A 15,552-nucleotide genomic window follows, 5' to 3' on the forward strand; every position below is an offset into this window, starting at 1 on the left:
ACGATCGTTGCGCAATAAAGTTCTTCTTCTTCTAAAACTAAGAATAATGATATCTAATACTAATTATCTAAGCAACAGCATTTAGGATGACATACATTAATAGCAAATCATAAAGAAGAAAGTGTCATCAATTAAAATTCTACTTATCTTGCACATGTGGTAAGTGATCATTATTATTCAAAACTACAGTAGAAGCCAGTTAATTGCACAACGGATTAACGCACACTACTGTTAACTGCACGGAATTCCAAAATCCCAAACCAGTGCGGTCCAGCTGGATGACTTCGCATTATTGCACCACCCGGATAATTGCACGAAATACGATGGCAAATAGGATGTGCCATTAAGCGGCTTCTATTGTATCTCTAATTCTCAAAGAATTTGCTTTGCACAAAAAGTTATTCAACCAATCATATAACCGCCTCGCTACAAATAATGATGTCTGAGAATCATCCTAGAAATTCTGAAACTGGAAAACTAAAGCAAATGTTAGCCTCTATTAAAGGATTTCTCTGATTACAAGGCTCCGCAGCGGACAGGTTGCTGGAAAAAAAAAAGAAGAAATTGGCCAAATTAAGGAGGTGAAAATGAAAACCTTGGCCGAATAGGTAAATTGCATGCCAGTGGAGTTAGCTGGCCAGGGAGTACAGGTTGCAAAGTGTACTACCAATGACGTTTTATAACTTTGATATAAGCTAGCCTCCATAGCAAGCTCTCTATGGACTTTAGATATAGGCCAAGTAACCCACCGGACATGTGACCCAGACTCCAGGGGTCATCCCTCACCGGATGATTCTATGACGAAATGCAGGAGACAAATATTTTGCAAAATCATGCACTATAGTCGACAGATTTTCTTTTATAGATAAACTAAATGATAGCACCCTTTAATTGTAGGTTTTATTATAAAGCAAATGTTTTTAAAAACTCCCTAATTCCGACAAAAATGCACAGTCACCCTAATCTTGAATGGTTGATTCCGGAAAGGTCAACGTTCTCACGTACGGTGATGCAATGTGATCAGCAAGCAAGCATGGCGTGATTTTTTGCCGGTGAGTAAATTTAAATAATTGTGGGCGAACCCCTCTACGGAATCCCACAATGCTTATTCTTTTCATATCCAAAACAGCTTGAGACAGTGCAGCCGATAGGTTCGTGGTCGTTTCTTGGTTTACGGACTTCCTTTTATATTTTTAATACGAGATGTAAAAATTATAAGGGGGGGGGGGTGGTTTCCTTAGCTATGTCGAAAGTTGGAAAATGAGGTTGTATTAAACCGGCAGATGGTCTCCTCAATCTCCTTAAAGGGGGGCAAGATAACTTAATAATGGCTCATTTTATACATAAGTTTCTTCATAGGTTGTTGTTGTTGTTGTAAATTTTCTTTTGTCCATCGAGAACACCAGCTGTACCAGGGTGGATTTATAGGTGTTGGCGAGACACCAAAATGGTTAACGTTAGATGTTTGGCCCAAGATTACGGAGAGACTCGACAGCTATCAGTGTGTTTGAATAACAGGCAAGGCAGGTTGCTACGAGCGCAATTTTAATAGTCAGGTTAGTATGTATACCAATAGTGGCCCAAATCAGGGTTCGCTTAAAAGGCTTAACCTGGCCTGGCTACCTGGCCTGGCTATCATGTCAGGCTACTCAGATCCCCCCATTCATAGCCCCATTATATGGCACTCAGCCAAAATAGCTGATTGACAGACATAGTAATTGCTAATCTCCAACACTACCAGTGACCGGAGGTTGGCCTGTCCACCACTGGCTGGACCCTTTGGGAATGTGTCTGGGAGGCCTTCCTTGCAGTGTGTCAGGAACACAAGTACCAGTACTGTGTGTGTGTATGTTTGTGTGCGTGTGAATGTGTGTGTGTGTGTAAGAATGGGCTTGCCAGCAACAGAAATTAGCTTCTTTATTGAATATCTATCTTCTAGAACAGAAACTCAGCTCGTGCAACAAGAAGGAAGAGCATAAAATTGATAAATCACTGTAAAGCTAAACTTGTACTGACCAAGGGGGGTATAATTACATGTACTTCCTTGTTCTCTATGCTAGTATGCCATGTTGACATATACAATCTCGGTAGTCACATAGCCTTTTTGAGGCTGTAGATTGTTATCCACTGTACAATTTTTGTGTCCAAGACACTGAGCCCAATCCTCCCCTTCCACTGTCAATAGGGCTTATTCACGTGACGTCATCACCCCTTGCTCCCGTGCGCCGCCATCTTGGGGTCCATGCGCTACAGTACAACAATGTACAGCGTGGGTCTCCAAGTGTCTGAAGAAAGTGAAGTGGGTTGCACGATGTTTGACTATACAAAGAGTCTACAACCTTAAATCTTATTTCCACTACATAAATCGGGTGGAAATTACCCATTTTCCCATTATGAGTGAGGGAAAATTTGACCCACTCCGGGTCCCCGCCTGAGCACGGCAACAGTGACAGTGGAGTATCAGTTGATAGTGAATTTTGTGGGTGAGCTGTGACGTTGTTGTTCACAGACACTGTGATAGCCATTATTAACGTTAAATGTTGTACTTTTGTTTCATAGAAATTCTTCACAGAACCTGGGAATATGTTCTTCCTATCATTTCTTGGCTTCGCTGTTTGTGCGGCTCTATTTTGTTCTTCCTGCTTTAGTGGAGTGTAGCGATGGTCCATGTACATGTATTTACGTTGTGCCGGAGTAGGTACCCAGTCCACCGCCGTTGAAAGTTATCTGACCCATCGTTTACTGTCTTGTTCAGATACAAAATTTGTACTACACAAGTTCTACCAGTAAGATGAGCTCTACTTATGGCAGAAACCCACATTTGTTTCCGAGTCGTAGCACTAGTACATGACTTCGTTCCCGTCCCGGCTTTGCTTGTTTGTTACACGAGAAACGCGAAACAAACTTAACTGTTACCCGATGTGTGTAGGATTTACCAGTGCTAGACCAACATCCCACCACAAGATAGCACATCCTGATTATGAACCTAAACGTTTTGAAGGGAAATTGTGCGTTGCATAAGAAATATTTTCAATTTTTACTTAGAGTTGCATAGCGAGCCGCTGTGAGCCGCGCTCAAAGTGGACCCCAAAATGGCCGACTTCACTCGTTGCCATGGCGTCCGGAGGGTGGATCACGTGACTGAATAAGCCCTATAATCTCTCCAACCCCCTTGTACAATTTGGAGTGGGGAAAGTCCTGTATTACCAGCACAGCTTTTGTGACATGTCAAAGGATTTACTAGTAGATTTAAATAGATATAGATTTGAACCCAGGGCCTCTGTTTTCTAGGTCTAACACCCTAAAGCATCTACAAAACACAGTACTGGACAGGTACAGTACTAGTACTTGAATGTGTTCCTAACAGCTGCAAGGAAGGCCTCCCAGACACATTCCCGAAGGGTCCAGCCAGTGGACAGGCCAACCTCAGGTCACTGGCAGTGTTGGGGATTAGCAATTACTATGCCTGTCAATCAGCTATTTTGGCTGAGTGCCATATGATGGGGCTATGAATGGGGGGGGATCTGAGTAGCCTGATGTGATAGCCAGGCCAGGTAGACAGGCCAGGTGGACTGGCCTGGTTGGCCTTTTAAGCGAACCCCCCAAATCACACAGGATTGGCCAAGTACAGGACGACTTGCACTTGCCCCATTAGGCCATGTTGATTTGATTTTATGGATGACATCCTCTGGGAACCCAAAAACTGATGCAAGCTTGCGAATAAAAAAAAAGTTTGACCAAAACCAGTTGCCTTCATTATGAAATGTAAGCGGTCAGGAAGGTTGTACATATGACTGAACACACAGAATATGGTACTGTATACCGAACAATAGATTCTTCATTTTTGTTCATTCACGCTTACTTTATCTTGGAATATTCTGTGACATAAGTGTATGTTTTCCGATATTTGTTTTTGCAATCCACGGCATATATTTTCTTATTTTGTAGCTGCTTTGTATGATTTACAGTATGGTTGAAAACTTTTTTATTTATTTATGGAAATGGCTGAAAATTGATGCACGTGCAGATGTCATCCATATAATCAAAGCATTAGCACTTTTACTTGCCCCCAGCAATAAAGCCAGTGGACTTCTCTCAGTACATCAAGGGTAGGCACAGAATCAATGTGTGCTCTTTGAAGCACCTCCAGCAACCCCCAAGCACAAGTCACTAAGAGTTACATACCAAGAGAGATAATGGACTTAAACTCAAAACTAAACCATGCAAGTAAAAACAAGCACCAAGAGAGTCTAGCGAAATAATAGATGTTGAAGAACAACAACAACAACTTGTCCATACTTGCAGTTGCTACTCTCCAAGCAGAGGTTGGCTCTGGCTGTTTTTCTACTTGCTTTTAATTTTAGCCTCTTTTTTGGGGGGGGGGGGGGGCTACCGTTTTCTTTATCATTTTATGTATCATGGCCGCGAGACATAAAGAAATGGTACAAAATAAGTAACCCGAAAAAACGTCTAAAAACAGCCGGAGCCAAACCTCTGCTTGGAGAGTAGCATTTGCAACCAGTAGGTCGTTGAGGGAAAGGAGGGCACTTCACTGGTTGGTTGCCAATGGATAGGTGGGCAGGGCTAGCTATTGAAACAGTCAGGACTAGCGTGACTAGGCAAATTGTTGGTAGCTTCCAAAATGGGTGTGGAGTCATTTTAAACTACCAGAAAAAAACAAATTGTGGCAGACACCCAACAAGTGACTGCTAACATAGTATCTTTTGAAATATTTACTATGAAAACCATCTTGCTTGATGTAGGAAAAGACTAGCATGAGGTGGTTGAAAAGCTATTTTTTCACTGTTTGAAGTTGTCCCACCCATGCTCAAAGTGGTACCTCCAACTCCAAGTGTTGGAGCGTTAGTGATAGGATCTTAACACTTTGTCATATGGACATTCCTCTGGGACTAAATCTGAGCATTGTCTGCTGGCTCTGAAAATGTGAGGTTCTATTCCTTTCTTTATAACCTTTTTTCGACTTAGATAGATTTATTAGATGCCAGTTTTATATGCAGATACAGTAATAGCTCCTTTTGGGCAATGCGGGCTTACATTTTCATTTGAGCTTGCAATCAGTATGTTTTTCTTCTTGACTTAAAGCAGCACCTTTTTTTCCAAACTTCAAACAACCTGAGGTATCGCTCTGGCCTAAAATTGTACTTATAGGGTAGGCAGTAGGGAGAAGGTTGATAATTATGTGTCTGTCCTTGGTCTGTGATTGTATTCAGTGCATTGGGTCACAACAGCTCAATTTGTTGAGTAATGATAATATTTTGATTAGTAAACAAAAATTTTTTTGAATTGCAAAATCAGCACGGGAACAGTCCAGGGAGAAGGAGTGTACTTTAATCAGCACTCTGGAGCAGTACGTAGCCCATTTTGATTATTTATACACCAGATGTATTATGAACAGAACTTTCAAGCCTGTATAAGTGACCACCAATACATGTACCACCTGGCCACAACATTCTTGGATGGTCCGTTAGATAATCTTTCATAACACAAGCATTAAGAGAATCCTGTCTATGGCAACCATCTGTCCACATAGACCCAGGGCTCTAGTCAGCGTCCGTTTTTCCGTCAATTGATGGAAAGTTGCTGCGTGTGACGGAAAATTTTTAAAACCAATCCGTCAACTTTGACGGGCAAAAATCTGATAAAAGCTCCTTGGTGGAAGCTACAGGCTGCTTGGGGACGCCGTCCAAGGCCGTAAAAGCCACACACTGTTTGTTTTGCTATTGTTATGATTGTTGATAATGTGTGTCGGTGCCCTTTTGCATACGATAATCTCATTAAAACCCGTTTTTCAAGGTCTCAGTTCAGTCTCTCTAAGTCTAACTCCTGGAATAGTGTTTTCGCGACAATGGGAATTGGCTGACGGAAAAAAATGTTGAGCTGGCTAGAGCCCTGCATAGACCACATTTTATTGGTCCCCAGAGTTGTCATTTTGGGCAGTTTTGACTGTATAGGGATGCCTTTTCTAAGGTAGGGGTAGAACTTTTTGTTTCTTCCTTACATAAAGAAGCCTTTAGATTTTCTTTGGCATTGACGACTAGATGAATTGAAGGACAATCCAGAGAGGTGTAAGTTTCAAACGCCTTTGAGATGTACCCTGAGCCAAGCCTTTCGTTGGATAGAGATATCCCACCATTGGTGTAAGACCAGTTTTACTTGTTCTACAAGAGCGTGACAACTGTTGTGTGCACAGACAAAAGATGAGCTGATTGCAAGAGGCGTGGCACAAAAGTCCTTGAGCTGAGGTATAATTGAGAAGGGAGTCTACATTTCATTCTTGCCGTGCTGTGCTGTCAGGTTTGTTCAAGGTTGTGACATCTTGTACTCAGGTTAGATTTCTGATTCTCTGAGTACTTTTGGTACTACGTGCTGGACAGTCAAGCCTCGGGACCGAGAAAATCTGGTCTAGGTGGACAGGTGGTCACTATGTAGAGAAAGGTTCCTTAATGCTTGTGTCAATGGGAAAAATATCGAAGGGACCACCCGAAAGTGGTCACATTTGTCAGGTTTTGATAGAGAGGTGGTCATTAGTACAAGATTGACTGTATACATGTATTTACTACAGTATTTAGATATTTGTGGGAACAGGTGGTTGGGTGCAGGTGGATGGCAGAGTTGTCTGCTGTACAATTATAGTGGCTGATCTGTCATTTTTATGTTTCGTGACCTGACATTTTTAGTACAGGTCAGACCTGCTCTACTACTAGCACTTTCCCATGGTTTGGAGGATTTGTCCTCACCTCACCTTGTGTGTTTACCTATGACAGCAATATATGCGTGAGTGTTTACCCTCCCTTAACGGTTAGCCTTCATAGTGAAGTCTACAGCTTGTGAGTAGAGCCTTGCCTGGTCCTGTAACCTTGCTCGATAAGTAAAGAGCTACCCTGGGTGCCAGACCCACATTGCAGCCAGGCGGTTTCTTTGGCGGCCCAAGGCAGTCTGCCCGCCAATCTAAAAAATGAGATCCGGGGAGTTTAGCCACCAGGAGGTTTTTGCAGCCCTTTCCCTTTGCGAGAGGCAAGCGATAGTGGGGCCAGCTGGATCATAGGGCAGGTGTAAATTGTGGGGGCACGTGTGGCCGGGATCGGTAGCAATCCCTTCCCATGCTGGCTCGAATCAGTCTGGTTTCCCAGGGCAATTGCGAGTGCACAGACTCAGAGGGTAGGATCGTTTACTGGCCATCTTTTAATACTCCAGTGGACTAAGTGTTGTCTTCTATTGTTGAGAGACACGTAGGCAAAACAGAACAACAACAGACACATAAAATGAAACCATCCTCTTCACTCGTTGGTAACTAACTAATTGACAAAGACTTAGGTCTGAGAACAAGTCCTTAATTAGTCTAACCAAAGTGTTCCCTAATTTAGTAAAGTCTAAAGAAAGACAATCTGATAAATGTCAAGATTGATATGAGGTCCTGTGACATGTCAATCAAGTGGTGTTATGGACACTAAATTCAAGGATAACATCCTTGTTTGGTTGTCCTTGTTTGCTGCAATGGATGCAGATTTGTCAATAATTATTATTGATTGTACCACATCAATTAATTTAACTTCAACTAGATAAACTTTAAGCACAGCTGTGCTACCAGCAGGACTGTCTGCAGCATTAGATTTTCTTCTATCCCGCTCATTGTTTGGGAGAAAATGTTGTTAATTGTCGTTGTTAAATCTGTCTTTTAAAGCTTACGAAAATAAATTTTCATCAATTTCATGTCATGAAAACTCCACAGGGTGAAATTATCCTCTGTTCCAACAAGTAAATATATGCATCGCAAGATTGAGGGACGGGTCCTAGAGACAGCCCTTGGTCATAGCAGCATACTGAGCTTTGCTTTTCAATCTTATGTATCTTTCACCTTAATACAAAAGACCAAATGCAAATTGTTTGAATACTAATCTTTCATCACCAATGGCGTTCAGATCCTCAGACGCATTCTTGCAATGCACCGCATCTCCAGGGGAGCCAATCTAATGCTGTTTGGTCAGGAATCCGTCTTGACAAATAGAGACCTTTGAATGTAGTCAATCATCTACAGCTTCGGCCTTTGTTACCTGTAGATGAATCCGTGACAACCTGAAAAGCTAACGACCCATGCTTTTATTTGCTGTGTCCATGTACAGAAGTCTGGCGATCGGTCATCTTGTGCCCGGATGTGTGTGATCCCTGGAATGTGAAGTGACAGGGACACTCGGTCCATCCCACTGTCTTCCTCACCTGACATTTGTGACCAGTCTTCAGACATGAAGGAGACAATGGAGGAGGTCCAGGAGTTGCCGGGGAGTCAGGGGACGTGTACCGGGGTCCTGCACACTGATGTCGTCATCATAGGTAGGGTGGTTATGTCATCTCTTGCAGCACACTTATAGATAAGAGTATGGGTGACCTGGTATGTGTGCTTGGCTAGATATGTGACCCGTAGCAAAGCCATACTACTAGCTAACAAAAAAGTGTCTTGCTTCGTCCTTTGTCTGAAGATATATATCTAACTATTGTAAATTTGGAAATTTGTTTGACGTTTTTAAGTTTGTCCTTTTCGCAGTTCCCTCTCATCACCCATGCTGTCTCCCATTACCACTACAGTGCATGTTGTTTCAAAATATGATACAAAAGATACTACAAAGTCTTGATTTTCACTACTGCACAATTTATGCACTGCAAACTTCAATGAATTTGCAGCATGTCCTATGTTCTTAATGTTCTTATTTCATTGTTCTGCTGTACTTTCTCCTTCTCGTTTGACCTACTACAGACCCTGTAATTAAACTGTAACCTGGACACATCAGTCATGCCAAACAGAATGACAAACAGATTATGTCATAACTTAGAGTGGGTTTAGTGCTGGCGTCACCACCTATTCAAAGGTTTCAGCATTCTTAAGAAAAGAAATCAAACAAATAAATCCCTTAATATCAAATCAATCCCTTTGACAAATGCTAAAAGCCTCCCATGAATGTTGGACGATAAAAAAACAGTTTGGCTGTTTGTTGAAGGCCCCTGTTGCAGGATCAAAAATATTTTGGGTGTCTCTTAATTGTAATTTGGGCCGTATAAAAGAGGTTGAAGCATTTTTTTACAGGTTGCTGGGTTATGTGGTGTGTTCTTTAAGACTTTTAGTTTTAGAACCACAAAGTATAACAGCAAGACAAAGCAAGGCAGGAAATACTAAAGTATCCAAATTTGCAGGTGAAAACTGAATTACGTGACATTTGCAAAAAAATATGTGTTCCATCACCTGCACTTAGGATCAAACTAGGTGAAAATTAAATTGATATGATTGTTGATTAACCAAGATTTCCTGCCACATACCCTATCTTGCAAGGTCCTTGCCAATGATTTATGAAACCTATTCAGTGGCAAACTCTTATTTAACAGGTAAGGAGGAGAAACCACTCATGCAACCAAATACGCCCACCTGTTGCAAACATTGTTAACCGCTGGAACTGTTCAAATACCACACCCTCCCACCAGGCATTCAAAGGCCCACATGTTGAATGGTGGCTCCTATGTTTGTGTTTCTGGTGAAGTTGCCTTCTGAAGGGTTCCGCGCTAAATAATTACACTGTCACCTTCCTTACAAAAATGATCTATTCAGGGATAAAGTCCATAGCAGTCAAAACTGTAAAAGCTTTGGATTGTAGCCACCTGTCCATGCATGGTGGGCCCCATTCTTAAGTCCCTTGAATTCCTCCATTGACACAAGCATTAACAATGTAATTTAAAATCAAAGTAACTTTTCTAATGCAGTTAGCCGTCACGTATCTGGCTCCTGCGGGACCGGTCATGCCTCTTAATGCGGTCACCCATGCTGGTTGTCTTGCTTTTCTGTGTTCAGCTCCATACGATTTTTTAATGCTACGCCATCAAAATATCCATTCTAGATAAAAACTGTGTATCTGTAGAATATACATGAATACTAGTACGTCATCATGGTACACACCAATGTTTTCAACACATTAATACCACCTGTTACAAATTCTCAATGAAATTCTGTATGAAAATGGTTAAGTCTTAAAAAAAAAAAGAACTGATCTTATGATATATATATGTATACCAGTGACTTTGTTTTAACAAGTTTTCTTTAATCTGTTTCACAGGAAATGGTCCGTCAGGAATCTGTCTGTCCTACCTGCTGTCGGGGAACTGGCCTTACGTGAACAACCACCCCCATCCCAACCCCATCCTGGAGCACAAGCTACGGGAGAATCAGGAATGTTCCATACTCCAGCAGGTAATGTTCAACTCTTCCAATGTTTTGAGCTAGGCACAGAACTCCAAAGTCTGTTTTCTATACAAGTATGACAACAGGGTAAGCAGAAGCTACAGGACTTACAAAAGATGTGTTCAGTTTCGACTGTTTTACTTCACAGAAGTAAAATATACATGTTATGAAAGGGATAGTGTACAGAAATTAACATAGGTGAAACCAAAGCTGAAAATGAGGTTTCTCAAACATTAAAGACCGAGTTCAGCCAATTCAGAAGTATCTCAGCACATATACATAGTCTCCAAGACACTCCATTTCACTGGACAGAGTGAAAAAAAAAAGAGAACATTTCGGTCCCAATCCTTTATGTGTTGTCAGACAAAGTATAGTTTTGTCATGATTTATCTGGTGGTGTTGACAATCAGGACCTGCAGTACCTATCAGAGGGGCTAGAGGGCAGGTCTAACAACCCGGTTGCCCTGCTGATGGACACCCTGTGCCACCCCAACGCAGACCTGGGAATGGATGAGCCCTCCTGTCTGCAGTGGAACCACCATCCAGCTCGGAACATTCCACATGTGGTCTTGGGGAGGGGACCACCGGGAGGAGCTTGGCATGTGAGGGTTCTTTTATTGATATAGCTGTCATAACTGCCCTTTGGATTAATGCATTAGCTTTGGAACTGTATAGCTGGTATAACTGCCTTTTGAATTAACACATCAGCTTCTGTATCTACGTAGCCAGTATAACTACCCTTATACATAACATATTATTTTCCATATCTGTATAGCTGGTATAGCTGCACTTAGACATAACACTTGTATTGGGCCATGGCTTCTCTCCCATCACAGGATGACCAACTGTATTTCTTTTTGCCAGAATATGGATGGATCCATGCTGACCCTGAGTCTGGGAAACTGGATGGAGCTGCCCCAGATGGACTTCAGACATTGGGCCCAGCACCACAGAAGGTATGCACCCTCACACTGTCTCACAGGGGCACCAAAAACTGATGAGAACACAATTTAGTACTGGATATTTACTAAATTAAGACTTACATGATTTTATCTTAATGCTTGTATCCCTTCTTAGTAAGACGGGATACAAGCATAACCATGACGTTACTATGTAGTCACTAGGGACAGTCAGTGAACTACTGATCATATGACTTTTAACACAATAACAAAATTAAGAAGTAGAGAATAGTTGTATGTCAAGGTTAGGGAACTGTAAGGTAACTGTTTTAGGGATTTTGAAAAAGCAGCTTTATTTATATAATGCTGGTATATGGAAGACCCATAAATCCCAAGAGAGCCACTAATCTTAACAATGTATAAGATACATCTTGTGTTTAACTCATCTTAGCTAGTTTGAATGACACTTTTTGCTACCACAGTGAGAGGAAGAGGACTTGCATGCGATGTGGCCATACACACTGCATTAGCTTGCCAAGGTATCCAGCCAAATTCTCGTTACACTGGTCTGGTTGTTCTGTCGGATCTCGAATCTCTCACTGACTCGCTGCTGGGCCCCGCTTTCTCTCCTACTGATTCTAATATCACCCCCCCCCCCTTACCATTACAATCTCTCCCTGTCCTTTATCTGGTACCGTTTCTCTTGTCTCGAAGTGGATGAAAAAAGGCTACATGTATATTCCCACTCCCTTCTCATTACAATCTCTAAAGTACCCTTTTTTCTTATCTCCAAGCAGACATAGAAAAGCAAAATTATAACATATTTCAAGGTCATGGAGCACTGGGTCTTTGGAGACTGTCTTGACCCATGGATACTGTTTTGACCAATTGAACAAGTTTGCAACTGGGAGATCTGCTTGGAGATTATGTTTATCTACTTAAACTGTTGAACCTCCTTGAGGCTAAGGTCTGACACACTGTATATGTTGTATAGTTGTCAAAATTGCTGCAATGTAACTTCATGCATCAACTCTGTGAATAGCAGCATCAGTGATTATTTAATGTTTTACCAGTGGTCAGCTGCACCAAAAATGAGTGAACACATTTCCCTACTAATTGAATACTATTCCCCCAACTCAAATATCTATTGCTATAACTACATGTATCTGACCTTCTCACTTTACAAAGCATCATGAGAATCTGGGATTCTTTGGGCTTTCTCTGTCAATATCATGTTCAGGCATAAGCATGTTCAGGCACTGTTGAAATCATTGGTCTCTCACCAGTTTTGTCCAAAAACTCTGTTTTTATTATTGGCTCAGTTTGACATTTACAAACCAACTACTTTTCGTGGAAGTAAAGAATTATTTTGTCTCTTTCCTCCAGATCTCAGCACGGCGGCGTGAACTGTGCCCGTCAGGACCGTGCGTACGTCTCGGACGTGGCACAGTACTACAGTGACTACGTGAAGCACATGGGCCTGGAGAGTAACTTCCTGGTTGGGTCGACGGTGACGTCTGTCCGGCGGCTGGTGGTGGACTGTGCCTTCATCAACCAGGAGAGTGGGGAACAGGAGGCATCGTGTCAGGTACTGGCTGTGGGACTTAACACTTAAACTACCAAGCCCTGATATATCTGGCATACAAATATATGTCCTGTGTGCCAGTCCCGGATATAACCAGGATAGGGTATTCCCCAGCTGGCCAGATGTGACAGCCGGAGGTTAGGGGCGTCAGCCTTGTCGGGGGGTTTCTTTTTGGAGGTCAGCGGTCAAATCTTGGCACCAAATCCTGGCACTGAGTGTGTTTTATTGGGCTGAAACTCTGGCAGTTAAAGGGTTAAATCTGAGTTGAGTTTTTAAGTCGGAAATATGTCATTGATATTCATAGTCCTCTGTCTTTCTAGTGATCACACAACTGAACTGTACATGAATTGAATACTTTGCACAACATATACATGTATATGTGATTGCACATCCTGATATAGACATGCATGCTTACCGTCTGTTTAAAAAAAATCATTATTATCATTTAATCATTTAGCAAAGACACCTGAACCATCCAGCAAAAATCGTAATACTTAAATCCTTCTACAGAAGGTAGATGTAGGTCAATATAACAACAGAAACATAGGTGATGATCTGGTTGACATTTGTAAGTTTTTATATATGTTGCCCAACTTGACACCAAGTGTTGTGTTCACTATCACAGCTCCATCGGCCGGAGTGCTGCCGGATGAACATGTGGGAAGTGAGAGGTGTCCTGCAGGTCGGTGACCTCCAGCAGCCGTTCTGTTACCACGCGCCCCACGTCGTCATGGCGACCGGAACCACCGACATCCCCAACAGGCTTGACCTGACGACGGGAGACGGCGACGACCAAGTCATCGTTCACGACCTCAGGGAAATCGAAAAGGCTATAGCAAACAGAGAACTGGATGAACACTCCGACCCAGTGATGGTCGTCGGGGCGGGGCTGACCGCGGCGGATGCCATCTTGTGTCTCCGGTCGTGTAAGGTCCCCGTAGTCCACGTGTTCCGGAGGGACGTCAAAGACCAGAGCCTGATTTTCCGGACTCTCCCGGACGGCTTGTACCCGGAGTACCACAAGGTGTACCAGATGATGAAGAGTAAGGAAGGGTACCCCGGGTACAAGAGCTACCCCCGACATGAAGTAGTGGAATTGAGGGCTGGCAGGAAGTGTGTCCTTAAGGGACCTTCAAGGAGGGGCCTGATCGGAAGGATCATGGAAGATCCTGAGAAGGTGGTCCCCGTCTCCAAAGTCCTTGTCCTGATCGGTGCAAGGCCGAATTTGTCTTTCTTGGGAAACAATGGGATGGAGTTCGCTGTAGACAGTACCAAACAAGTCTCTTGTAAGAAGAACCCCATAGACGTGGACCCCTACACGTTTGAGAGTGCTAAGGCACGGGGTCTGTATGCTGTAGGGCCTCTGGCGGGAGATAACTTTGTCAGGTTCGTGAAGGGAGGACCTTTGGGTATTGCAAGTCATTTGGTGAAAACAACGATGGAAAATAATAATCTTACTAAGCTGTAGATCAGCATCTTTAGTACCATCTGTACCCCCCTGAATTTCAGAGCTTCTTTGGGAAGGTTCCATGCATTGTCTGCCCACCCCCCATTAGACTTTATTTCAAGAGCTAGAATCTGCAACTTTTGCAACAGGTACCAAATTCATGCATCATATCTCAGGAATATACAGGATCAGACTAATGGTAGTGAAAATTGCAAGTCTGGACTTAACTTGGCCCACCAGGCACTCATTTCTCAACCAAACCAACACTTTCAGACAATGTCCAATGGATACTTGTTGGTATATTGTGCAATCGTTTTTGAAATGGCTACTGGCAAATGTTGTATATATTTTGCATAGTGGAACGGTGGACTGTTGTCTTTAAGTTGGTTTTTGTTATCATGTTTTTGTTTGCAATGGAAATCTGGGAGGACAAGGCTGTTTTATTATAAATGTTGTATTTGAGGCTATTCTACCTTCAGGACTGTGCAGAAGGGAAGATAGTTAGTAACATATGATATGAGCCAGCAATCCCTCACACTCAAAAACAGCTTGATCCCCCAGCATAAAGTAAAACTGATCTCAAACCAATTTAGCTCAAATGAACTCAACCATTTAGCTAATTCTCCACTGATGGTGCCAACGAAGATAGGTGCTATGTACCAGCTCTTTTGGAAAAGTACAGTGAACAGTGGACCACAACTTATTGTCTGAGTCCTGTTAACGGATTAGGACCATTTTAGTAGTGTGCATGTGGGGTGAGGGAAGGCAGCTGGATTTAAAACTCTTAGTCAGAGTTATGTACATGGGTGTTGCTAAGATTTAGGTGAGAGGATATGTTAACTTTTTCTTTGTTGACATTTTATTTGCTAGGGCTCTTATCTTCTGAATGTATATGTACATGTATAATTGGATGGATAAAGAAAAGTTTTCCAGGTTGATATATGTGTGTATGAATTGTGAAATTGTCTCAATGAAAATGATGGAATGCAAGATGTAGATGTCTGTGTCTAAGACAATATGTAAATATTGAAATCAAAATTAAGATTCAATCAATCAATCATGGACCCAATCTGAGGAACTACATTTTTCGTATGCTGTAAGAAAGACTGTGACTTAGATTTTGACAAGTTGTGTACTTTGAACCTGTGATACACTTTATGACGGATGCAATTTTGTGTACAAAACACAAAAATCTGTTTACTGAAACGGACACAGTATGCTTTACTGAAGTTGTATGTAAATGTCAGAATAAAATTTTCCAACCAATTTTGTATCAAACCCGTTGTCTGGTGTCATCTCTTTCTTGTTAAGTCAAACCTTTATATGATTATGCACTGGTGGGGGAAGAGGCTGATAGCAAGGAAACAAGTGAATACTTTCA

The 15,552-nt window shown here is 42.2% G+C and overlaps 1 protein-coding gene across 6 annotated transcripts; it reads left to right on the forward strand.

Moving 5' to 3' along the window:
• Positions 1-986: 986 nt before the first annotated feature.
• LOC118417674 (oxidative stress-induced growth inhibitor 1-like) lies at positions 987-15,449 on the forward strand. 6 transcript variants are annotated; one of them, XM_035823315.1, is made up of 8 exons: positions 987-1,052; positions 8,142-8,349; positions 10,116-10,249; positions 10,651-10,842; positions 11,105-11,196; positions 11,622-11,678; positions 12,526-12,727; positions 13,350-15,449. In XM_035823315.1, exons 2-8 carry the CDS (start codon positions 8,262-8,264, stop codon positions 14,190-14,192), a joined length of 1,608 nt encoding a protein of 535 aa, XP_035679208.1. In that variant the 5' UTR covers positions 987-1,052; positions 8,142-8,261; the 3' UTR covers positions 14,193-15,449. The 6 variants fall into 6 exon arrangements, with proteins under 6 accessions (XP_035679208.1, XP_035679213.1, XP_035679209.1 ...); XM_035823316.1 differs by lacking the exon at positions 987-1,052 and adding an exon at positions 4,863-4,944; XM_035823318.1 differs by lacking the exon at positions 987-1,052 and adding an exon at positions 6,230-6,315.
• Positions 15,450-15,552: the final 103 nt, after the last annotated feature.

This window comes from Branchiostoma floridae, chromosome 6, assembly GCF_000003815.2.
Source record: "Branchiostoma floridae strain S238N-H82 chromosome 6, Bfl_VNyyK, whole genome shotgun sequence".
NCBI classification, from domain to species: Eukaryota; Metazoa; Chordata; class Leptocardii; order Amphioxiformes; family Branchiostomatidae; genus Branchiostoma; species Branchiostoma floridae.

Excerpts from the sequence above, each read along its gene's own strand:
- LOC118417674 (XM_035823315.1), top strand. The coding sequence starts at position 8,262 with ATGAAGGAGACAATGGAGGAGGTCCAGGAGTTGCCGGGGAGTCAGGGG. Across the intron at positions 8,350-10,115 it reads CACTGATGTCGTCATCATAG|GAAATGGTCCGTCAGGAATC; the intron begins GTAGGGTGGTTA and ends TCTGTTTCACAG. Across the intron at positions 11,197-11,621 it reads TGGGCCCAGCACCACAGAAG|TGAGAGGAAGAGGACTTGCA; the intron begins GTATGCACCCTC and ends TTGCTACCACAG.